This window comes from Camarhynchus parvulus, chromosome 12 (assembly GCF_901933205.1).
Source record: "Camarhynchus parvulus chromosome 12, STF_HiC, whole genome shotgun sequence".
Classification (NCBI taxonomy): domain Eukaryota; kingdom Metazoa; phylum Chordata; class Aves; order Passeriformes; family Thraupidae; genus Camarhynchus; species Camarhynchus parvulus.
In genome coordinates this window covers 7,090,946-7,116,725 of record NC_044582.1, presented here as the reverse complement: position 1 = coordinate 7,116,725, position 25,780 = coordinate 7,090,946, and the positions used below count along the sequence as shown (strand labels likewise).

At 37.8% G+C, this 25,780-nt stretch overlaps 2 protein-coding genes across 4 annotated transcripts in view; one reads left to right on the top strand and one right to left on the bottom strand.

The window, feature by feature from the left end:
* The window catches only part of CACNA2D3 (calcium voltage-gated channel auxiliary subunit alpha2delta 3), a 385,648-nt gene that overhangs the window by 45,590 nt on the left and 314,278 nt on the right, over positions 1-25,780 (bottom strand). The gene's annotated exons all lie outside the window — the stretch shown is intronic.
* Positions 66-23,062, top strand: LRTM1 (leucine rich repeats and transmembrane domains 1). The gene is made up of 4 exons (XM_030956585.1): positions 66-75; positions 920-1,075; positions 18,759-19,355; positions 22,570-23,062. The coding sequence occupies exons 1-4, from the start codon at positions 66-68 to the stop codon at positions 23,004-23,006; spliced, it is 1,200 nt and encodes a 399-aa protein (XP_030812445.1). The 3' UTR covers positions 23,007-23,062.

Below are 25,780 nucleotides of genomic sequence, written 5' to 3'. Positions count from 1 at the left end.
AAAGTTAAATTGTTGGCTCAGTGATAATTATTGTTAAATAAGTAATTTCCTTGCGCATCGATTCCATGGCTGAAGGTAATATTTCACTCTCTCAGTGGGTTGCTTTCAGATGGAAGTACTGGGAAGTGCTCAAATGCTGCATGGCTCAGGGCTGCTTAGTATCAAGGCAAACACGAAGCAAAACAAATAAGTACTGAGAATAGATCAGGATTGCTTGTGTTCCTTTCAATCTCCGTGGTTAAGCAAATAGACAGGAAGATAAGGAAATCCTTCCTTAGCAAATTACTTCTGTGCAAAGAATTAGAATCCTTCTTAGGTTCTGAGGAAAAAGAATAATTTCCTACTTAAAATGCAAGAGGAAAATAGATTAGACTGATTTATTTCAGGCAAGAGAGGAGCTGAGTCTCCCTACAAACCTGACAAATGGATTCCAAATACATGATTATAGGAAAAAGTAGCAAAAGCTAAAGGGATTTCCATTCTCTGAAATACCTATACACTATAACACAGTATATAAGCACTAGATCAGCAAGGTTACAAAAATATCTTAAGGTCTCCATTCCTTCTCCCATGCAATACAGTAGAGATTAAGTCTCTCTCTCATATATAAAAGATGCCTAAAATCTTAAGGACATTTTAGCCTCCTATTTCAGATGGAATTATCTTAAATGAGGTTTAACTTGGCTTCAAAATAAGAAATGTTGAACACAGACTTGTAGCAGGATTATTTTTCAATCTGTATCACCTTTGTGTATTGGGTTTAGACTATTTAAAATTATCTTCTTTCTCCCTACTAGTATTAACTCTGATTATCATCTTTTAAAATATCTAATAGCTACATGTGAAATATTCCAGAACACACTTAAATACTTTTTTAAAAGTTGATTTCCCTTCTATTTGTACTCTAAATCTGTTTCAGTTCAAAATCTGTCTTCAGCATTTAGCTCAGGCAAAGGAGACACTAACTCTACAGCCCAGTGCTCAATCCAGAGTAACAAACACCGTAACTGTCAAGAACAGCCAATGCAGATTAATAGAAGACTCCCACCTATCACTGAAGATGATAAAAAGCCTTGTAAGACATAGGTGTTTTATTTAGAATAGTTAAAAATAAAATCTAGATATTTTTCTCCTCTCAATTCCAGGAAGTCTTAGCTAACAAATTAGAGGTATTCCAACAAGACCTCTCTATCTATAACACAGTTACGTAGACATTATTATAGACAATTATATAGTTATGTACTAAGTAACATAGTTATGCTCCAGTATCACCCAACATGGCTGTTCTCCCAGTGGCAGTCATTCCATGTCATACGCAGGATATATAAAAATGTGAACAAGCACTTGGGACTTGGGCACTTCTCAGACTGCTTCTGCTCTCAGTTTCATTTTCACTTGCACAGTAAAATGCAGTTTCATCTTTCCAAACTCCACAGATACTCAGCTTCCCTCTCAGTGATCTTTCCCCTTTTATCTACCCTTTCCTCTTCCCACCCCTGCTCATTGTTTTCAGTTCCTCTCTTCAAAGAGAAGATCTTTAGAATTATATTATAACATGAAAAATATATTAGTTTTATTACCTGGAATGACTGACTCTGATGTAAACACTCCCAAAACAACAACAACAAAAATCAGCCTAATACTTTAAGTCTGGCTATTTTTTACATATATGAAAGTACAAGCTTATGCCTGAAAGCATCAGGCAGTCTGAGTCCTGGGTGGTGACACCAGCCATCCTCATAGTGAGCTGTTATGGGTAGCCTGTGATAAAAGAGCCAAATTGATAAAAAATGGGCTGAACTATTGAGCACTTATACACCTTCTTCTGTTTTTCTTATGATAAAATATGGCTCCTACCTCAGCAAAAGTAAGGTATCTGTTTTACATTTAGATATTATTTTTCAGACACTGTCCTTTGCAATGAGTTGTTTTGTTGTGTTGTGGTTTTCTAATAGTTTATTATTTAACTCAGGGACAATTTCTAATGTTTTTACGACTTTCTCTGTTGTTTCTTGACATGGAACCTTCTTGTTTACTCTACAATATGTCCATTGCATGTTTAAATACTCTAAAATTATTTTAATGCTTTACAAATATTTTATTATTAAATCCTTTGAAATTGATGTAAATGTTCACCTACTTTTCCATCTCAGTTTGAGCTACAGAGCCTGATATAGTGTCAAACACAAAATATTTCAAAGTGCAAACTATCACCTAGTTTTGGATTCTAAACAATAAGCTGGAAAAAAATATTGTATTATTTATGGTATCTTACCTTTATCTTTTTGTCATCAAGTAAGTGGAATGACTGAGAGACATTTTTAAGTCCTATTTAATTATTAAGTTTTTTATGTGAGACAGTTTTGACCGCATAAGATTTAGCAACACAAAGACTACTTCTTTCATCAGAGATATTGTGATGTGGGATGCAAATGAGTGAATTCCCCTTAAATGAGAGAACTTCTGCCTCTTTACTCAGGAACCTCGAGCCTGCTGCTTACTTCAGAAGATTTTTAGAATTAGTGGTGGAAGATGATGTGTGCATGGAGACTACCAAGCCAGAGGAAGGCAGTAGGAAATGGTGTTTCCTGGAGGCCAAGCTGGAGCAGAAGGGGAGGAGATGCTGGGAAGCTGCTGGGAGGCCAAGCTGAAAGGGGAGCCGGATGATGATTGCTGGGAGGCCGAAGTTCATCCAAACTCAAAGCACCAGGGAAAGCTGAAGGGCTTGGTTTGCAGCCAAGCCCTGACAAACTGAACTGCGGAGGGCAGTCTGTGAACATCATCAAAAACCAGACTCCCTCTGCCTCCCTGACACACATCTTCCTTCTGCAGGACTAATGAAGTAGCAGCAGGAGCAAGGAGGAAACTCAAAAAGAATATAAATTGAGTGTAAACTTAAAAAAATATAGACACTGGTGACTGGAAGTCCACTGCCTTTTCAGGATTCTTCAGAGGGGATGTTGGAGGGAAACAGGTTATGTGTAAATTAGCATTGAGACAATCATCCTGCATCCCAAACTTTACAGGACAGTAGCTGATGTTCTGCCAACACTGTGACAAAGGCTCCCACAGAATTCTGCTCACTTACCCCAGGATCAGCTTTGTGTACCAGGAGCAAAGCTCAAGGGAGGTACTTGAGAATCCATCTGTAACTTTTTAAAAAACCCAAAACACCCTAAAATAAGCCTCTCATAAGCCTGGAGGAAGGTAACCCTAGGTATGAAAATTAACACTGAGTGCACTTTGCTGGACAGGGAGGTGCCTTGTTCCTGAGTAATACAAGAAGTACAGTGACAGCATAAAGGAGGGGCTTAGGTGGCCCAGTTTGAAAAGGGTGAGGCAGGGCACAGCTCAGCCCTGCCTGGTGTCTGGAGGATCCTCCCTGTGACTTTTAGAAAATACCTGACACCTACTGACACCTGGCTCATTGCATTATCAAAAGAATATAAAAAGTGAGCCAAAAAAACCCCAAAAGCAAAGATGAGTAGTACTACTTTTAGCCTCAGGAAGTTTCAGCAGCCTGCAGAAACAAGGCAAGAATCATCACAGAGGAAACTCTGCTGGTGGCAGAGCTTTTATGAATTCTTATGAGCCTTCAACTTTCTTCCAGAATCTCCTAGCACGGCCACTGCTCTGACAAATAATTCTGAATTCCAACGGTATAGGAAGCATGTGAAGATTGAAATCTGACCACAGTAATGCTAAAATAATGAAGCAGTGAGAGTATTTTTATAACTCCCCAACCATTTTTTAGTTTTATAGGGTTTTCTTGCTATTTGAGTACTACCCATGACTGAAACGAAAAATAGGAACAGTATGGATTTGTAAGCACTTTTACAAATCTTAAGGGAAGATCGAGGACTTGTCAAGTTCTCAGAAAAAGCTTTACTTCTCTCAGCTGAGGTCCGAGTTCAGAGCAGCACAGCCAGGTTACCTTTCCATCTCAGCCAAAAGGCTGTGGTTTCAAGCTGGCAGTTAAGGAACTCTAAGAGGCTCGAAGTCCAGACAAAGAGCCAGAAATTGGGATATTTATCTGAATATCCTGTGACCGGATTCTCTTAGGATATATAAGACTTTCTGCTTCCACTTGTGACTAAAACACAACACATTCAAGCCTTGATCATGTTTTATTTGCAGGCTTGATTCTGGCTACTACCTGAGCAGGTTAACAAAACAAGTTTGTTTCTACATTTCTCAGCATTGTGAGAAGGCTGATCTCAGACATGGTCAAAGCTTCTATTGTAATTTCCAAAGTGGTGTCCCCCTCCCAAACTGCAATCCTGTCATAGCAGAATGGGTACAAGTTGTGCTGCTGCCAGACACAGAATACTTTGGAGACATTGAAGATAAATATAATGGCAACCACAGCAAAGTGAACACATGAGTTCTCTGTCCAGTCCCCCCCTCCAGGGGGAGGGATCTGACCCAATCCAACATTTCCTGCCTACAGAACACACTGAGCATCAACCGCTCCCTGTCTGCTCCTGTCACCAGGGGATTTGTGTCCATACAAGGTCTATGAATATATGGAATCTCATTAGTCAAACCAGGCCTGGGCCACCGAATGAGCAAACACTGACATTTCATCAAACCACATCATTTGGAAATAAGCCTTGGATCTCATTTACTGAGTCATAACAACAAAAATAGTGATAATCTCTACAAACTGTTTGTGCTATCCTGTGATTAGCAAATTACTTTGAATTGCTGAAACTATGAGTCATGTTACTTGAAGTCAAATAATACATCAGAAGGACCCCATAATGAATAAAAATCTCCAGCCTTTCAACAGCATATCTACTGGGTGATTCATAAATGAAATGTTTACTGTAATGCTCCAGAATAGTTCTCATGTTTTCATTTTCCTAAGATCACTACTTTAACAATGTTTTTGCTGTTTAACCACGTGGTGATAATCTACAGTTTTAGAAAAGGATAAAAAAATTCTGTGTCCAAAAGACTAAATGCACATATCTTTATGTGTTTGAAATTGAGTAGCACCATGGTGTTCTGCAGTTCCAAGTTCAAAGAAAATAACACAGGTGGATTTGCAACCTCATTTAGTTTGTGTCTTTTACTGAACAATTTTTAAAAAACAGTAACAGCAAAAGACACAGATTTTAAACTTTTCCATGAAGAGTATTTGCAAAAGCAGATTTGTGTGCCTGCTTTTTTCATTTTTGGATCAAAAATGTATTTTTATTAAATACCTGTGTAGAAAAGAACACAGTTGCATCTTGTTTCAGCAAAATAGGAATTAGCATTAGAGCTATAAACTGGCATTCTTGGAATCTCCTGAACTGGAGGTTTAAACCATGTCAGGAATAGAAAGCAATCTCAGACTAATAACACTGAGATTTTCCAGTATACTGAAATATAAATTTTCTTCTCTTTCGTATTCTCCTACTTTTTATGTCTTAAATAAAAAGAAACACCATCTTTCAAGATGTGTTCAGTATATTACAAATACCTCACTTGAAAGTCAGTTTCTAAAACTATGGATTAACACTGGCTGTAATCTGAACATTTTCACGTTTACTTAAATTTATTTTGTAAGAACATTTTATTACCACAATTTTGAAACATGACCAAGAAGTGTTAAGTATATTCTCAGCAATGACCTGTATTGGGGAAAATAATTTATCTTTTGCTTTATTTAATGTGTAGAAGTTCATGCCCATGAACTGGAAAACAGCTAATGCCATTCAAGAGGCCAAGCAATCAGGGGTGGAATGACAGCTTTCTATTTACTTGTCTTACCAGATTTCAGGAAAAATAAGAAATCACCATTTTCAGAACTGCTACATAAGCCTGCCTAAGTACCAGCAGAGATGGTTGCTTAGGGCTGATATGGTGTATTAGAAGGTGTTTTCATACTGCTGAAAATTAGCCAACAGCTTATTTTCTTCATTAGAAAAATACGAAATCACCTCTTTAAAGCCACAAAATACAAAGAGTAATATACTGACCAACTTATGTCCAAATACAAAACTAACAAATGCTTTTAATTGACACTTCAAGAAAATACTCCAAAGAAATAATGCTTTTAAAAATGTTGAGAGGGATAAAATTAGAAGGCACTCACACACTTTTAAAGTTTTTTAATAAAATGTCAGCATTGCCCAAGACCTGTGTGCCAAATCATGATCATAACTGAACTTTGGGTGAGTTATTAACTCCTGGAAATAGTGTAAGTGCTGACATGACTTTCACAATAAAAGTACAAATGGACCATACTTCACATAAACTGCTATCCAGATGCTTCAACAAGTAGTCTATTATAATTTATATACTGATGATTAGCAGGATTTAGCTGTCAATACAGTCTTAAGGCATATTTTAGAAGTATAAATTGTGAGTTTTGAGGGAAATCAATATAATGGGCACCAAATGTAATCCTCTTTAATGTAATAGCTTTGAAATAAATCAGGAAGGTTTCTGAAAGGGAGATGTCTGATTATTCATTAAACTAAGGATTTATCATACAAAATAGCTTCTCTTGTTAATAAGTAGCCTGATGGGTGCAAATTCAGCCTGGGGTTTTACCTGGAAGGTGCTGAGCATTGCTAAGGGCTCACTGGGGTCTGTGGGGGTTATGGGATGCCCAGCTCAGGATGAGAACATGAAGCCCCTTCCAGAATGGAGAACACAAAACCCCTGAAAAAACTGCTCAAAGGAAGGACTCTTGGCAGGACTTCCCAGAGATTGTGCTGTTCTATAGAGGCAAACCCTTCTTGACTTACAAGGCCAGGGTTTTTTAGCTGTTGAGGCACATACCAAAGGCAGGCTGATCCTGATGGGCTTTCCAGAAGCACTTATTTCACACTGCAATCAGTAAATGTTGGACTGTAATTCTGAAGTCTCTATTATATTCCTAGATATAGGAATATGATATATTAATGATATATCATGATATATCATATATGATATATATACTTCAAAATAACTTTGAAATACCACTTTCCAGAATGTAGACCTTTATAAATGGCAAATTTTCTCCTAGAAGTTCTGCTACAATACATTTATAAAACAGACTTAATTTCCTACTTAAGGCAAATTCAATCAATGCTTTATTTTTCTGCTGTTTTACAAAAAGAGTGCTGGAGCATAATTTCCAGAATTACTAAATCGTCTCAGCACACCTATAATGGAAGCAAACATTATCTTCTCCATTTGCTCAGAGTACAGGGCTGATATGCCCTACACTAAGGGAAAAATCCTCCTTACTTTTATTTAAAATAAAAGGAAATCAAAACCACACATTAGAGTTGCAGTAAATGATAACAAACTCCAATAAAGTATATTTTAAAAGATTTAGGTTCTTTTCTTATTTATGTTTTTGTATTAAAATGGCACAAATGGCCACAAAAAGCAAAAAGATAAGGGTCTCATACAAGTTTCCCTGCTTTATTCTGTTTTAAAGTGCCGATAGAAAGCATCTGTAGGGATGGAAGGCTCTGACTCTTGCATGTGTACAGATACTTTTACACTGGGTTGACTTCACAACTAAGATTTCTTTAATTCAATGAGTTTAGATTGTAGTGCTGATCGTGCTCATATCCACAAATCTGAATTTTAACTGAGTTTCCATGGAAACACTATATGACCCTGTTTTCCTTTTAGACGAGGCTATGCCTGTTTAATGAGTTTGCTGAGGACAACATGTTCTGTTTAAGTTACAATAACTGGAGCCAATACTTCCTAATTACATTACCAGAAGAAACATTTACAGCAAAGCTTCTACCATGGGAAACCATTGTTCAGCCCATCTCTGAAAACCAGGAAATACCAGCATTGCCATTGCTTAAAATGTGTTAACTGGTCTTCTATGTATAAAATAATCTCTTTTTAAAAATGACAGCATTGCTCATGATTTATGATATTCATATATAAGGAAATTATCACATGGAATCTGAACTTCTGTGACACTTCCATCAGAGAACACCTGCCCATGAAGACAAGGTAGGTTCAGGGTCTGAAGCACTGAAGGCTTAGAGCTGTTCCTGGTCTAAAGATACTCTATAAATAGGAACTAAAATCAAACAGATTCTCTTCTTCAGAGCAATTGTTTTCCCATAAGTTTAGCCTAATGAGAACTCCAGAAACCCATGTCTGACAGGTGCCATCATCTGTCCAAAAAGGTGTAAAATATTTTGAATCTTTGAGTGGTGTATTTTGTTCACCATTTCATAATATTTTTATATAGAATGTCAGAAAGGATGTGCTGTGTTCACACTTGCAGTTCAAATCCTGGGTTGATGGAAGGGTGATACATTTCCCTAAGATTTTAGAAGAACCAAGTCCAAAGTCCTAATTAGGAATATTTAAAGAGATGCCTTAGCAAGAGTTCTGTGACAGTACAATGAAGAGGACTGTAGATAGATAGGGCTTTTCACTTTTTTAGCTTAAATCTGCATTATGATGCAACGGAAACGTTGTTCTACATTATTAATTTCACCAAAGTTCCATTTAGACAAAATATTACAGAACATCAAGCATTCAATCAAGAAACTTCCACTTCTTTCTCAAAACTTTTTCACATTTTCAATGTAACAAAGTCTGCAGAAGTTCTAAAACAGGTATCTCTTTACTCCAAAGCTAAGAGAGCAACAATATGTTAAAGTACGACCAGCTGATGGCATATAGAAAAGCAGAAAGTGTTCAGTTTCCAAGGAAAAGCCTGTACTACAATTTCTTGAAATACAAATATTCACCTAAGTGCCTGTGTTTGAGCACACCTCCAAATCACCACAAACTACAAATTACAAACTGCTCTGCTCTTCTTTCTAACAGTTTCATAGAAAAGAAGCTTGTAGCAGCAACTTATGAAAACCCTTTAAGATCTTAATGACACCAAAAAAACTCAAGGTATGGAAATTATTATTTCACTAAAGTTAGGCACATGATGATAACTTCACCTTCTAAAAGCAGTGAGCCCACTCCTCCCACAGAGCACTTTGAGAAGGGAGAAGTCAGTAGTGCTGCTCTTTGAACTCCTCTGCTCTAACTCTGCTGAAACACAGAGACGGAGAGGAAATGGACGTTGTCATTTTGAAAAGGGAAAAGGATAAAAAGTCACAGCCAAAATATGAGTAAGCAAGCTTAGCCCTGCCATTATATTCCAAAATGACAGACTGCAGAAGGAAACAAAAGCAAATAAAGATGAAAACACACCCTTTTTGCTTAAGACAGCTATAGCTTTATAGACAGAGAGCTCAGCAAGGTTGGGTACTTTTGAGATCCCACCATAAATTAAAGGATAGTAAAATAGAAGTGCTTTTGTGTTAAAAGGCGTTGTATTAAATGATAATATGTATTACACCTCTATATGTCAGCATCATCCAGTGTTGACACAGAAGTCAGATATAAACATGGAAGAAAAAAAGATTAAATCAACATTTAAATGTTGTCTGAACTTTAGGGCTAATAATATACTTTTATGCTGTACTTTTTAGAAATTTATTTTCTCACAGACGTTCTAGCTCTGGTCTTAAATTTGTTATCATCTCAACTAATGCATGGGCTTGAGAGAAAATTCATCCTTCAGCACTTTAGGGAACAGTGAAACAGAAGCCATGGCTAAAAGCTTAACAATAACTTTAGGTAGCACAAAAAAAAAAGAGGCATAGCTCAGTTACAACTATCAGGACTTGATAATTTATACCAATCCTAAAATATTTTCCTCCCTACTTAGCAGAAGGCCTGTCAGCCATTTGGTATGATCCTCCTAAAACTCAGTAAATAATTTTCCTTTTCACCAAATCAAGGAAAGGCAATTATACACTGGACATTATAAATTGTAATCAATATTGGAAAAAAAAATTCTATTAATGAGAGGAGAAACCATAGAATGAGAATCTTTGGGGATTCTCAGCATGAAAATGCATTCCCATGCATTAGGAAACCAAAACAGGACATAAAGCCAAAACAGACATGATAATACAGAACAGGTAAAGAGTGTAAGAATAGTGAAAACATGATGTTCCTTAATGATTTCAATCTCAAGTATCCCTTACTTGTCACTTAGTTATCCCCATCATATTGCTTCAATATTGCTGATGTAAGTTGCACACCTACATATACAGGGTTTTATTAAAGTTTCTTTTTATATTTCATAGTTACACTTTTGGGGCTGGTTTTTTTTTGTTCCTTTTTTCTTTTTTATTTAAATGCCTGTTGTTTAACTCCTGAATACATTTCCTCCCGGAGTATCTGAAATCTGTACTCATTGTCCCAGTGTTTCTCTCCCACATTACACTTTTAGAATCAAGTTCCATGACTTTTAAGAGTTATGTTTACGTCAGAGGGATCAAGAGGTTTAAATTTCAGTACCTATTAAATGAATTTAATTATCCAACCAGTTCCATTTGGATACACTCTTACTGTTCTTCACTAATCTATAACAGATTTTCCAGTATTGTAATTCTCATTAATAAAATGACCTCTGAAAGAGTATTTTCTTTTAATTTTTTTAACAAAAGTCTTCTCAGTAGACTATTTTACTGCTATTTTACAAATTCTAAACAGAAGCATCATTACCCTGTATACTAGCTAAGTTTCCCAGGGATTTATCCTGTCTGAAAACAGGAGAACTAACTAAACCTGACTCATGAGAAGTCTATCCGTACACCTCACTTACCCTGTTACTTCATTTAAAACATTCTGTGGAGAAAAAAGGGTATTTTAAAAACATCCTTGGTGTTCAAAACCTGCTGACAGACTAAAAAGAAGAGGGTGAGGAAAGGATAACAGCATGCTATGGGATCTTTAGAATGTTTTCAGAGCTCTGCTGGTGCTTGCAGCTGCAGCAGTTCAAGCAGTCGGGATGGCAAAAATGCAGAGAGAAGAAGGAAACTGGAACAGCAGCAAACTCTGCACTGCTTTGTAACATTTATCTGCTATTGAAATGAGGAGCAGTGGCAGCAGGTAAAAGGCATCTGCCTCATTCTGTTCACTGGAGCCATATGGGGAAATTCACAATATCCCTGCTGTGCTTGTGAGAGCAGCAAACAGGGACATTGTGGGTGCTGCCCATGTACCCTGCCCAGAGCTCTGCTGGCCACAGCTGCTACACCCTGCAGAGGGCACAGGCCGGGAACCTCCTTTTAAAGGAGTTGGCCCTTCACACTTCCCCTGTGGCAAGGTGAAATCCTTTCAGGAGTTAGAGTTTCCTTTTCCCTTGCAGTAAAACATCATCCAGTGGAAATGTTCCATCCCAGCTTGAATCCAAAGCCACTGAGCACATCAGTCCTGATCCAATGGAACACTTACATTTCACTGATGATTAAATCCACCAAAATTATGCATTTAATGCTTATCAGCTGCATAATTTTAATGTCAGGTTATTTAGGACCTCGCTAAATTAATGAAAAACAAAAAAGCCTCCTATGGACATTTCCAAAGTGCTGCAAGAATGACAGAGATTTAACTATTTGACTTTTTACTGCAGCTAATATCATCCCCACTTCTGCAAGATTCTGTGTTCAAGTGACTACTAGGGCAAAGAGAAAGAGCCCGGTGAGCCCATAAAACAGGAGTTCCCAACATTTAACAGTGAGTTTTACCGAACTACTACAATTTGCCTTAAAAGCACAAAAGGAATCAATGAGGTATGAGTTCTCCTTTGTAGCACAATTGGTGAGCAGCAGCATAAGAAGCATTTATTGCACTTTAAAATATTTCTTCATACACTGTGAACATTTCAAAACCTTTTTACAGATGTTGTTCAAAAAAATCCTTCCAATTCTTACAAGAGCTGCCCTAGTAAATCAACCACTCAGAATGCACAGGAGATTTATATCCCGGTCTTAAGTTTGAGTCCAGGGTGAGCTGTGACCATGAACAGAAATTCTCATTAAATATAAAAAGGAAACAAAATCACTAAGTAAAATCTTAGAAAAAACTTTGATGAAGAATAAGCCATCTAGAAAAATAGCAAGTGATCTCAGTTTGAACATGTTTTAGAGAGGACAAAAAGCATCTAAAATGCCAAGATGAAACAAAAAGTACACCTGTACTTGTTTTTGCATGTGCTTATTTCTTGCCAGTTTCATTTCTTTCATTTCTCTTAGCTTGACGTCAAGCAATATTATTTTCTATTTGCAGTAATGGCACAGTGAGTTCATTAATTTACTTTTACTGGAGATACATTCTATCTATGGATGCTCAGCATGTATAACAGGTGGTTGACATTAGTCAGGAAATGATTGAAAATTGAATCTGCACCCCCTGCTGCTATTTGTGATGGAACAAATACTCTGCTGACACTTAATCTGCCCCTTGCTGCAACTTCATCTAACTTGCAATTAAGGTAAAGAGGCCCAGCATCCTTTATTCCCTGTGCTTCTCTTCATTCTGAAGGCCTTGCATCCATCCTGGTCATTTTTCTACATACCAAAGCACACTTAAGGCTGGTGTTCCAGCATTTTCCAGCTAAGCCCTTCTCACCTTCATATATCTCTTCTCATTTAGTTATGGGAAAAGAGTACAAGCCATATTAATTTCTAAGAGCATTATATTTGAGTAATAAAACCACAAGAAATCAAGGACTGCACTTGCCAGTGGATTGAAAGGGGAAGGGAAAGGGAAAGGGAAAGGGAAAGGGAAAGGGAAAGGGAAAGGGAAAGGGAAAGGGAAAGGAAAGGGAAAGGGAAAGGGAAAGGGAATGGGAATGGGAATGGGAATGGGAAAAAACTGCAGACAAAGGACTGACCCAAACAGTTGTTCGCAGATTATGAACAGACCTGGTGACACAGACCTGGATATGAATATTGAAGGATTTTTCCAGTCCAGATCAGAAGAGCAATGTGGGGAAAACCAGAGTTCTGACCTAGGCAGAGAAGGTGCTCAGCCTGGCTGTCTCTGGTGCCCAGGACACAGCAGCTCCCTGCCCCTGTCAGGCTGCCCAGCCAGCCCATCCCCACCTGGAACACAGCATGTTCCAGTTCATCTCATCCACTACTGCATCTCAAACTCTGGCCTCTCCTGGAGGTGTCAGAGGAAGGTGTAAAAACTCCCATAAATAATAATTATGGAAAAAAACCTGCCCACAGGGAAAGGTTTTTCTCCATAAGTTGTGTCATTAGTGGTTGATTAAAGCCCTCAAGAGTGAAAGTTTATATCCCTTCTAAATTATTTTTTTTTCCCCCATGAGGTAACTATGGCTCAAGATTATATATGAATCCTACTAATCTTCTGGCCCAAGGATAACTTTCAACAATGCATTTCACAGATTAATTACTCACTGTATAAACAAGTACCAGATGTATCTAAGTAAGGCAAAACAAGCCACTGGAAAGGAAAAATTGGGCTCTTCCCCTGTACAAAATCACAACTCTCTGCCTGGTTTCTTTTTTCTAGAGCTGCACAACATTTCTTCCTACCTGAAATGGACACCATCAAATAACATGAAACTCGTAACAGTTCAGACACAAAGAAATCGTGGCGTCTCCTTATGCTGTGTCATAACCAGCATTTGACATTATTAAAATCTAGCTGGTATTCCTCCCCTCTTATTCTGAAGAAACCCAAAAACCCGCCTCTCTGGAAAATATGGCCTGATTTTTAAGGTATAAATCTTCCTTGAGCCAAATTAAGTTTGTATCCATTGGCTTATACTGCTGTTGTGAAAAGCAAGGAGAAATAGGATCCAGGGCCTTCCTCTAAGTTTTGTCAACTTTTGAAAACCTAGTACCCTGCCAGGAAATATTTGAGAGAGTCCCGAGCTCTCAGAGTACAAGGAATACCCTTGAAGAAAGAAAAGCATGAGGAACTGCCAGGTCTCTTTTGCCCTGTCACCTTTGCATGTTGTTCTGACTCATGGGAAAGGGCACAACCTCTCTCCATCATGCACTACTGTATTTTTTCAAGTGCCAGTCAAAGGGGAAGAATTTTAACAATAAAGGTATGCGCTGTTTCACCAACAAATACAATTTTTTTTCTTTGTCCTGAACCAAAATGAAGAGGGGTTTGCATTTACCCTAAGTTTCATTTAGGGTCATGAGCAAGAGCTTAGCTGTTTTACCAATCTGGAGACACACATTAGTAAAGAGAAAGCACAGGCCATTTCCTTGAAAGCATCTCAGTTTTAATTCCTTCCCACTCAAAAGCATAAGGAAAATAAATCTAATAAAGGGTATGTATAGGAATTGTCTGCTGTGGTCTTGGGAACATTTTTTAATATAATTGTGTTTGCCTGGACTCAATATACAATGCAATGGAATCCAAATCCTGTAACTTTTAAATATCTGAAATACTTAAATTGTTTCCTTTCTGCTAGAGTTTAATTAACATAATGTTCTTCTGTAAAAGAGATGATTCTTACACATAGAAGTCTTTTAAAGCAGATGGCAGTAATTGCTGCAACAAAGAGTTTGCTGGCAAAGCAGAGACAGAGCTGCCCCCTCAGCCAGCAGGGATCAGATATTAGCTCATGGGGCTTGCTTGCTCTTTGCAATGGGAAACATACCTTGCTACAACAAGGCACAGGCTAATTTAAGAGGCTGCAAAAACAGTTGCTGTACCACATCAGACAACTGAAAAGAATCCTGCTGGTGGTTCAAAAGGCCAGAAGTAAGAGTAGGTTTCATGGTTATCCTGTTTCTGGCAAATCTCTACCTGCGACATGACTATAATTTTCACCACATCAGACTTCTCTGTCACAACCAAAGTTTTATTCCTAATAAATGGGAATAGGACATGGATTATAGGTTGGGGAAACTTCTGTTTACAAAACATGTTCATTCAGAGTTCTCAATATAAGGAAAAAATAGCCACATCTACATGGAAAGCAAATTGACAGATTTAATCATAAGTTTCCAAATCTGAACCCAGCACAAAGATTTTTTAAAAAGTAGTAACTTCTTATACCATGATTCCAAGTAAATAAAATAACCTCTGCATTATTGCTGGAACTGAACCTCCCACAGGGCTTAACTTTCTGTGACCCTATCCTGTGAACATCTCTGTAATATGGTGCATACTAAAAATAATACAATTATAGTTGCAAAGACTTACCTAAAATAGGAAAGCAGTTAAGAGACATTCTTTAAGCCCACTGTTACATGAAATGAACTGCAGTGGGATCCTGTAGACCCATCTGGTCAACAAATATTAGATAAGATGGAAAAAATAACCTAAAAAAGAAACCCTTAGAATTCATAAGCTAAATAAAATTATAGATACCAAAAAGAATTTAAAAGCATTTTATCACACAAAAACCCAATTATATAATAGCTATTACCTCCTGCAAGGTTAATCAAAGGTCATGAAAAGAGCTGCCACTGATACAAGGGGTGAGTTAAAGCAAGGAGAATGGAATGTCATCTCAAGAAAAAGTACCTTTGTAAGAGTATCCACAGCTGACATGGGTACAATTTCTAAAGAAGATACTATTTTATAACAGACCTTTTTGCATTTAATTGTGTCTTCACTAAAATGATTCACGGGTATTTTTTAAGATGGGTCTTAGAAATAGCAAATAAATGTATCATGCTAAAAAAGTTCAAAAAGTTTTTTGCATTAACCTGACATTAATCTAAAGTACAGTACACTTGATCTTTAAGCTTCTCTCCCCTTTTTTGTGAACTTGGGGTTAACCAGTATGACTGTGGTACAGGTTATCTACATCTATAGTGCTCCTCCACAGCAAATCCCAAGCTTCACCCCACATCAGGACAAGGCGCCATCCATCAAGAATGTCAAGGATACTACGATCTGCTACTCACAGCAGGAATTCTGGGATCCTCAAGATGAACAATCATGTTTACTTTACAGAATGAGGATTTTCCTACGTTCTCCTTCACTGTTCCCATGTACCCACTGCTCCTTTAGGTGTCTTGGCTGCTGTCAGAAACAATTGAGCAAGGCACAGGACGCTGAAAGCAACAGCCCTGCCCCTGAGCCAGGGGTACACAGAGCTCAGCACAGGCTTTGGGAAACCAAAAGGTACCTATGGAAAAGATGGGGTTACTCTCTTCATAGTGACAGAACAAGAGGGGAGGGACGTAAGCTGATCCAAGGAAAACCCTCACTGAAGGCAAGCAAAAATTACTGATTCTGAGTTACACACTGGAGAAGGTTGCCTAGAAAAGTGATAGAATCTGTTACTGGAAATATGGAAGTCTCAACATGACAGGGTCCTGAATAGCTTCTGGTAAAGACCCAGATTTCAACATCAGTTTGGACCTTATGATATCTGATTTTTCTAGTACTCCTTCTAGATTATTGCCTACATCATATAAATTTTGACCTGGAAAGTGAGCTTTATGTGATCTTTTCAAAAGCACCTAAAAGCAGAATTTGTACCCAAGAAATTTGGATTATAGGTCTGAAATGTTTTGATTGCACAACTTCCCTCTCCATAGGGCAGCTCATAGATGGAGTGATCATATGGCCTGGAAAGACTCAATTATACACGAGATCTCTCATGCCTTTCAACACCTCTGAGTTCCATCACAGTCACAAGTCATTAATCCTTTTATTGCTGTAGATGGCACAGTATGAGTTCTACTGAAGAAATAACAAAGAGACAAGCCAAGGCACCACACATTAAGCAGAATTTTAGTATCATCTCCTACGTCTTTCCAATATCTTTGAAAATAAATTAATTTATTCAATATTCATGGTGACTATACCAGGATGTGTGCCATTTTTATGGAAGGAGCCACTGGTCCTGCATTCCCAAGCCATAAAATCCTGTCAGCACAACTAATGGATGTCAGATGAATAAGCTTAAAAGAGCAAACAAGGGCACTGTCAAAACCATGTCATCAACCCACAGGACTATTTGTAGTGATATTATACACTCCACTGCCTCCAGTCACAGCCCAGGATAATCAAAATCCATGTTCAGATCTTGCAAAAATTGACACAGCCTGGCTAATAACCCACCAGAATTCAGAATCCATACTGGATATTAAAAAGGCAGCTTTATTTTTTGTGCTTTGCTTTTGATGGAGATTAAACAAATTGAAGAGGTGAGCTTATCAGGTCATTATTTTTACATTACAGCTGTTCAGTCAGAGCTGGACAGACACTGCTTGCATGGCTTGTTGTCTGATTAAGAGGCAGAATAAGTCTCTGAGAGTCATAAAGGGGGGAGAAGGGAGAATGTGATTAAGAAAAAAACCAAAGGCTGATAGAGTAATTGAGTAGAAATAGTTGCACTTCTACACAAGTCACAGACACCACCTAAAACGTCCTCAAGGAAGGAAACTGGATGAGCACATTACAGATTTGAAGTGGAAATCAGAGCACTGTCTGTCCCGGTTGCACATCAGAAATCTGGACTGAATCTTCCACCAGGGGAAGAACAAGCAGAGCAGAATGAAAGGTGAGATCCTGAAGCATTCAGATTAATAATGCAATTTTTCTGTTTGCAAAGCATTTCCTTGCCAAGCAAGAGGTTATTTTACCTCTACCTTGGAAGCTGTGTTTCTGAAGCCAACTGTGGCAGAACAGTGTAATGAACTGAAAGTATTGTTTACCTTGCATACAGGAATGCTGGATTCTTTCAAGTGAATTTCATGATGCAGAATTCAGTATTGCAGAAGATTGTGTGTAATTTTAATATAAAGATTTCATTTCTGAGAGAAAATTAATGAATAATTTGTTCCTTAAACTCTAGTTTCAAAATACAACTTTCATTTATATATTTATAATATTTCCTACTATAATCATATATTATTTCATCAATATGGTATTCCCTGTTAGTAATTCACATCTGATCTCTGTAAGTCTATAAACAGCAATTATTTTATTTTCAAAAGGTTTCAAGTAGCAAGTAACTAAAAAGGTTTTCATTTTGAAACAGTAAATAGTAAAAATTATTTAAAGCGTCTCAAAACAATGTTAGAAAAGGATTCATGATTCTAACTTCCTTTAGCCAAAGAAAATCTAATTATTCTATACTGAGTTTTTTAGCGTTTCATTATATGTATACAAGCATAGCTTTAAGTACCCTGTTTTCAAAGTTAAGATCATTAGCAAGACATGAAAAGGGAATTTTTTTTCCAGTTTAAACCACCTGAACATCAGGGAGTAGTAGATAATTATAAATATGAATATTGCTAAATAGTCCTCTCAACTAATTTATATTTTCAGAAGCTTATTGACAAATGTCTGGTGACAAGTGTAGAAACCTGTATCAGTGGGAAGTACAGGGGCATTCAGAGAAGGGAATTAAAGCAAAAAGAAAAAATGGATATTTTAAAGGAGAAACTTACAGAATCTGAATTGCTGAAAAAGTACTGCTAATAGTTTTTATAGCTGTGTCTTTGAAGCTTGTAATTCTTTCAATGGTACATTGATTCAATTCTTCCAGGCAGTGATATTAGTAAAACCAATGAAAAATAGAAGTTCTGCTTGTAATTCTTCTGACACAAGATGTCTTAAATTTGTTACTACCACAGAAAGGAAGACATTTCAATTTAATAATTTTAGAAGAAACTGTCACATTCCCTTCAAACATCACTGCTCTGCTGATGGCAAATCCTCTTGAAAACCATTTGTACTTAAGAAGAAACCATGGGAAGTACTACATTTTAAGATCATGGTAGCATTATTTTCATTCTGCATTGTAGAAGTACTTCAACACTATCTGTACTTTTCTTATGTACTGTAAAAGAAATGCGCTCTGTGGTATCTACATTACTGTTTATTGAGGAACTCTAGACCTTCTGGCTGCGTTTATGGCCTGTGCATTGCCTAAAGACAAACCTTTTAAACCAATTTTAAATCATCTTTCACTTGTGATACAGGTAACTGGCTTTTGATTTGGAGTGTCACCTTGTTGGCACACACAGCTCACAGCTGCCCTGAAAAATGCCTCTGCCACAAAGCCTCAAAGACTGCAGACTGCAAGAACAGAGGATTTACTGAAATTCCTGCCCATTTACCTCCTGAAATTCAGATACTACAGTTGCAGAACAACCGTATCTGGAGAATCAACCAAAATGCATTCACTGCAACGCCGTTACTCAAAATCTTGGACTTGTCAAATAACTCTATCTCAAGTGTGGCACTTGGTGCTTTCCAAAAACTGAGGTATCTGCAGGTTTTAAACCTAACCAGAAATTTGATTCACTATATAGAAAACAAGACTTTCAGTTTCCTCCCACACCTAAAGGAACTGGACTTGTCATCCAACAGCATTATTAGATTGCCTGAGACATTTGGAAACAGCACAGGGAATATAACATTGCTCTCTGTGAAGCATAACAAACTTCAGAAAATGGAAAGAATTCTGCTGGAGTCACTTCCAAACCTGAAAGTGGTTCTCCTCAAAGATAATCCCTGGCAATGCAATTGTAATATCTTTGGCATGAAACTGTGGCTGGAGAGTTTTCTATACAGAGGTAAGGAATTTTTCTCATTACATAGAGTGTACATGAGACCATTTGAGCAGGATCTAACTGATCTTCACTTCTATGGCTTAAAAATTTACCCCACACTGTAGGTCACTTCCTCAAGTGAACACACTTAGCTATATTCTCATGCATAGGTCAGAATGCTTTTGTAAACACAGGCGGCAAACTAGAATCGGAGAGGGACTTTGTATTAGTGCCCAGAGGAAGATGCACACACACCCATAGAGCAAGTATAGGTGTGTTCTGTAGTGTGTCAATTCAGATATAGACATGTCTAAATGTAAAAGAAGTATACTTGTGCACATACACTTGTTTTAATTCTACCAACACATTTTTGCTGGAAACCAACCTACTGTTTTAAGGCTTTTTACCTGTTGCATGATGGCAAACATCAAGACAGATATCAGTGCTGAGTAAACTTTAGAGAACCCAAGATTCTACTTTTTCTATCAATTATGACTTTGTAGTTTAATATTTTATGAATACCTAGCATCACTTCCTAATTTGTTGTTAACCAGAAGAGGAACTCAATTCATTGGCAACTTCCTGACAGAAATGTGTCATGGCATCACACAGGGAAAAGTGAAGTTTATAAATAGTAGTGGCAGTATTTTGGTCATACCTACTTTTAAATATATTCATGAGTGAAAAAGGTAACATGATTTAATTCTAAAGGAATTAAGTGTAAGAAGAAATTAATTTATTTCTCCCAGGAGGTATGTTCAGACTGAGAATTCAGAACAGCAGGGCAATTTTCTTTCTTCTAAATCAGGCTTTGATGCTTGCACGTGACCAAAGTACTGATTGCCTGTCTCTGTACCAGAGTGGTGTGGAGCCTGTTGCAGCATAGGAGATGTGGAGGTGGCCTCTGTGGTTGAGACTGAGGGACTGCCTTGTGCAGGGATCAGAGCTCTGCAGGCCAGCTGGAAACCCATCCTGGCCATGCAGGGACACAATTACTACTGCAGTGGTCTTTGGGTGAGGTAATTTTTAGAAAAGACAAAAGGCTAAATTCCTCTCAGCAATAAAAATCTTCATATTTTGAATAGATAAAATATTATTTTATTACAGCGCTTTAGTCTATTATGATGGAAATTCAGCAGGGATTGACTTCTCTGTGCAGAAGAATGAAATGATCCAAGATAAATGCATCAGATTATCTTAATTACTCTGCCAGCAGCATAAACATTATCATTTATTTCAAAAAACAATGTTGTCTAGAAATTCAGTGATGTCCTTCCATCTCTCTGAACACTGTACAGATTAATTAAATGAAGTGACATGGAACTTAAAAATTAATTTTAGCAACAAGCTTTAAGGGCTTTAAGGGAAGCTCAAGTGTTATGTTCTCTTCTGTGTTTGTATTTCCCTAAAATTACTTGTCTGGATCACATGAAGAAAAATTAGTTACATTACACAATAATGTTTCCCACTACTTCTATGACACACATGGGATGAAACTTCACAGGGGCTCTGCAGATATTTCTTGTATGTCATGACAAACCAATATAAGTCCAGAATATTTGAGTATTTTTAGCTGAATCCACCCTGGGCAATTGACATTTCATGCATACTCACAGGAAATTATAGAGAATGCTTCAGTTCAGGAGGAACACCAGGGTTCTATTCCAAGCACACATATTTAGTTACTTAAAACCACGAACGGATAAGAGTTGAAGGATTTGGAGGTTTATCTTTATCCATACTCAATCTAACACATTGAAGATGTCTGGAACCATGCTTTGGGTTTCACTATTAAAGACCAAGAGACCTGCTATGCTCAAATCTGTCCTGGAATATCAACATTATTTGTGGAGTAGTCTCCAGATTTCAGTTGGGCTCCATCTGTATTCACTACTTTCTCAAAGTCTTCTCAGGATGAAAATTTCTGTGCCTGGCTTTAGCTGAAAGGTGAATTATTTTGGCTAGAGAAGAGAAAGAAATTTCAGTTTATCTGATTAGTTAATTTTTAAAAAATATGTCAACATTGATTTTGGCCTAGTGGACTCCTTGCCACACCACACGCCTAAAGTCCTGTGCTCTGACTGGGCTACATTTGGTGTATTCTCCTCTACACACTGAGGAACAACCATGTGATTTACCAGGACTGTGGATTCCTAATTCTCTCCCCATTGTACTAAAGACCTCCTTGGGGAAGCTGGCTCTATGCAATCATGAAATTCAGCATTTGGGCAGGGTAATAGATTGATTAAACTCAACTCCTTTATACCTGCGTATATTTTCTTACCAGAAGCCTTGCTTCAAAAAAATCCCTCATGGATACATACAACTCAATGAACTTTCTCTTTGCCCTGTTACAGTTAACATATGATGTCAGAACAATGACAATTTCATGGGATATTTCAATCAAGTGGGAAATATTTTCTAAATACCTTGTTTTCATTTGACACCATGAAAATCAGCAGTGGTCAGAAGTTGAACAAAATAAATTTGCAGTTAACAATCCCTCTTTATCTATGACAGTTCTTATTTTTCTACCACTATGGGTTTTTTTACACTTATATCCATAAAAACACAGATTACCTAATTCCTGATGATCTGCTTCTTGAAAATGCTCTCTTATGTGAGTTTTGCAGTGTAATAATCTCACCACTGACCTAATTGAACAAAAGCCTTTAAAAGATATATAAATCTTTAAAAGCATGAAGTTGAAACTGATGATAAATTTACCACAAGTGAATGTTAATTTTACATTAAGGTGATTCAGCAGCTGTCAAATGTAGCCACATTTCGCAGAGAAAAGGAAGGCACAATTCTTCCTAATAATAGTTCTGGGTTTCACATTCTCTGAAGCTCAAAGAAAGGAAAAACAATTCTTATCATTTGCTGTGCCTGAGTTTGTGCAGAAGTAGAATGCAATATGGAGATTTTTTTACCCAAAGTGATGGTGTTTTGTTTCCTTGATGTTTTGTTTTTCTATCAGGGCCAAATGTGTGTGTGTGTGTGTGCTGGGACTCTCAGCTGACAATCACGAGATTCTGTGCAGTTGTGTGCAGAGTTGAGTGCTTGGCAGATTCAGTTTAGATGTAACGTAACATAGTATAATGTAATATAGAATAATATAGTGTAATACAGTAATTAATTAGCCTTTTGATAAGATGGAGTCCTCCTCATCTTCCGGGGAGGAGTGGGTTGTCCTGATTTGATAGTCAAATATCGAGACCATTATTTTGTTTTTCAGGAGGAATCAGTGATGGCATTATGTGCTCAGCGCCAGGCGTTCGGAAGGGGAAGGACCTCCTGAAGGTTCCCTACGAGCTCTTTGGGGCCTGTGCTCTGAGGGCAGCCCCCGTGCCGCCGGCCAGCAGCCATCAGTGGCCCGGCTCGGAGCAGCGGGCCTGGCCCAAGCACGGCCCTCACGGTGAGCCAGGCGATGGCGGCCGCAGCGGCTGTGAGCCCAAGGCCCGGCCCAGGCCCGTCAGCCTGCGGCACGCCATCGCCACCGTGGTGATCACGGGCGTGGTGTGTGGCGTGGTGTGCCTGATGATGCTGGCAGCCGCTGTCTATGGCTGTGCCTACGCCGCCATCACGGCCAGGTACCACAAGGAGCACCTGGGCCCCGTCAGGCAGCACGGGACTCCTGAGGAGAAAGAGCCCTTTGAGAGCTCCATGGCTTGAGGTGCCTCTGTCTTTGGATTCTTGAAAATAAAGGCCTCGCTGCAGTTGAAAAGCCTGGAATCTCAATAGTGTTGTTTTAATACTAATAACTGGGGTTATTATCTTTTTTTTTCATACTATTTAAAAATGCAAATGTATATATTGTTTGGAATATCCACTAAGACTTTATATAGAATGACAGAATGTGTTTACTTTGTGTGTGTATATTCCAAAGCCACTATTTAGGGCTGAGGGTTTGAGATCACAAAATCTTGATGTAGTGAGATTAAAGTATTTCAATATCCTTTACTGACTCTTGATGCAGTATTATACCAAAACATGACCTATGACACATACAGTCAGTGGCTGACAGGAGTGATGTTCTGCAAAGAAAAACAGAAAATAGCCATCTAACTTAGTTCAATTAGTTACATTTGTACTATCTTACAGAGTACAAATTACTGTTCAATTCAAGATGTGTAGAACGGACAAGCAGTTTTCAGACCAGGTACTCTGTTCACTGCCACTGATAACATAAACGTGTTAAAAATATTTCCAATAATGTGTTTTCAACTTTCCAGTTTGCCCCAGAAAGCAGCAAATAAACATTATATTCATTTCCTAACTTAGAAATTAGGAAGCACCTTGATAACTATTGCATATGATTTTTTAATTACTTAGTAGGGAAGAAAGGAGAGAGCTGAGAAAATGCTGAAGGAAGAAATGCTAAAAGAAATGCTTTGGATTCAAGCCCCAAAAAGAGTACACAGAGCATACCTGAAGACATTGCCTGATATTCTGCTGGCTTACAAGCTTGCTACAGACTTTTCTGAAGCCATTTATTCCCAAATCCTCACACAAGTGCTCCATTTTGCAAATGCCATGCTGCAGATGCAGCTCCCACCACAGTGCTGCCCTTCAGCAGGAGGATAATGTAGCTGGATGTTTACACGTCCTCCCTCTCAGAGGGAACATTCAGCCGGATTCACTCAAAGCTCCATCCTTGCTCTCTGCAGAGCTCTTATGCCATCAGAGGAAATCAGAGCCAAAACTATTTGAATATCATAAGTTTAGAATTCCACAAATATTTTGAGTGTGCAGAGGTAGTTATTTTAATGGTTCTTAGAAATTATTTTAAGGCAATCAAGAGAGATCAGGAACTCCATTCACCTTTTCCAAGACTAGATAAAATACAATTTAGGCTATTTGTGACAGACATCTCACGCATCCCCTAACTGTCCTCAGTGACAGGGATAAAGAGCCATGGCCAGTGCAGAAATCAGCATTTTTTATAGTATGGAGGAAAAAGGCCACGGAACAATCTGCAACAAGGGCAAGGGGAAGCTGTGTTGTGGCATTTGGAGATCTGCCCTCTCCTTCCAACAGACAGATTCTGAGACCAAGCTCTGTAGCTGTCCCAGTAACCGCCTCAACTGAGTAATGGGCTCTGTGGCAGGAGTCATGTAACCCTTGCTCTTATCTACTTTGTAATAATTGCAACCTAAATATTAAAGCTCATTCCTACATCTGTGTTACTTTCATGTCCAGAGAAAATTAAGTATCTCAGTCTTAATCTAAATCTAGCAGATATTGAAAACAATCAATTACTGTCTGTCATTTCTTTCTTTTTTTTTTAACTGCTAAGTACTTCATATCATTATTAGGCTGTGTTCATTCTTCTCTGTCCTTAACTAAATAAACTGAGCTGTTTCAAATTTTTCCTGCAAGACCACATTCTCCAATTTTTTTTTTCCTCATGCATTCCCTAGAGCCGTTTCAGTTCTTTTACATTTTGTTTAAAATGTGGTACCCTAGACTGGGAACATTGCTTCAGTTGAGACATCATCAGCACAACAGTTTTAGAATATTTCTTTTTTTTGCAATATCCTAATATGTAGAATATTTGTATTAAGGCTCTTTAATCTGATCTCTTTATGTTTACTTTTTTTTTCTTGTAAATATTTGGAAAAGCTTAATGAATAATCTAATCTACTTTCAGAACTAAGTCATTTAAATATGTAAATCTACATTTTTTTACTCTTTTATCCATTTACTGCCACAGCATTTTGCAAAGCAAAACACAGTTTTTCAGATACAGAAGATGGAAATAGGACAGGATTGGATCTTATTGCCCATTGGCCCAAAAATGATTTTGGGGCCATGCCAAATCACTGTTTTTCCACAGTGACAACCTAAAATGAGCACAGTTGTACTCAAAGTGTAGATCCTGAGATGAAAGCTAATAAACTTCCAACTCCAGAGAGATTTCACCCTCAATGTTTCTAACAGGCTCAGACACAGCAGCACAGCTTCCATCACAAATCACTTCACACTTCTGAAATTTTCAAGGAAAAGAAAAGCAAGAATTGACTTGAAATTTCCTAGTCAGGAATAACCCAGAACATTTTTTCCTAGTCCTTAAAAAAATCAGACCTAGCACCAAAAACCCTTCAGACTTTCCTCATTGATCATCATTCACATATTTTAAAAAAAGAAAAAAGAAGAAGGAAAAATGAAAATGAGGGAGAGTCAATGAAAGGCACAACATTTAAAGAAACTCATTCTGAGTCACATTGAAGATGCTTTGGGGATTTTCATGCACACACAAGGCTGTAAATTGATAGGGAGTTCTGCCAGAAAGCAAAGTATTAAGTATTTCCATTAGTTCCCTCTGCTGTGGGAACAGAGCGAGCCAATCCATGCAAAATCTGATTCCATACTTTCTAAAATGCTGTTTCCCAAAGGAAAAAACCAAAAAAAACACCTCTCAAAACAAACAAACAAAAAGGAAAAAA

What these genes read in the sequence shown, in the direction of transcription:
- LRTM1 (XM_030956585.1), top strand. An exon ending in TGAAGATGATAAAAAGCCTT is followed by an intron (nt 1,076 to 18,758) that starts GTAAGACATAGG and finishes CTTGTGATACAG; the next exon opens with GTAACTGGCTTTTGATTTGG. An exon ending in GGAGAGTTTTCTATACAGAG is followed by an intron (nt 19,356 to 22,569) that starts GTAAGGAATTTT and finishes TTTGTTTTTCAG; the next exon opens with GAGGAATCAGTGATGGCATT.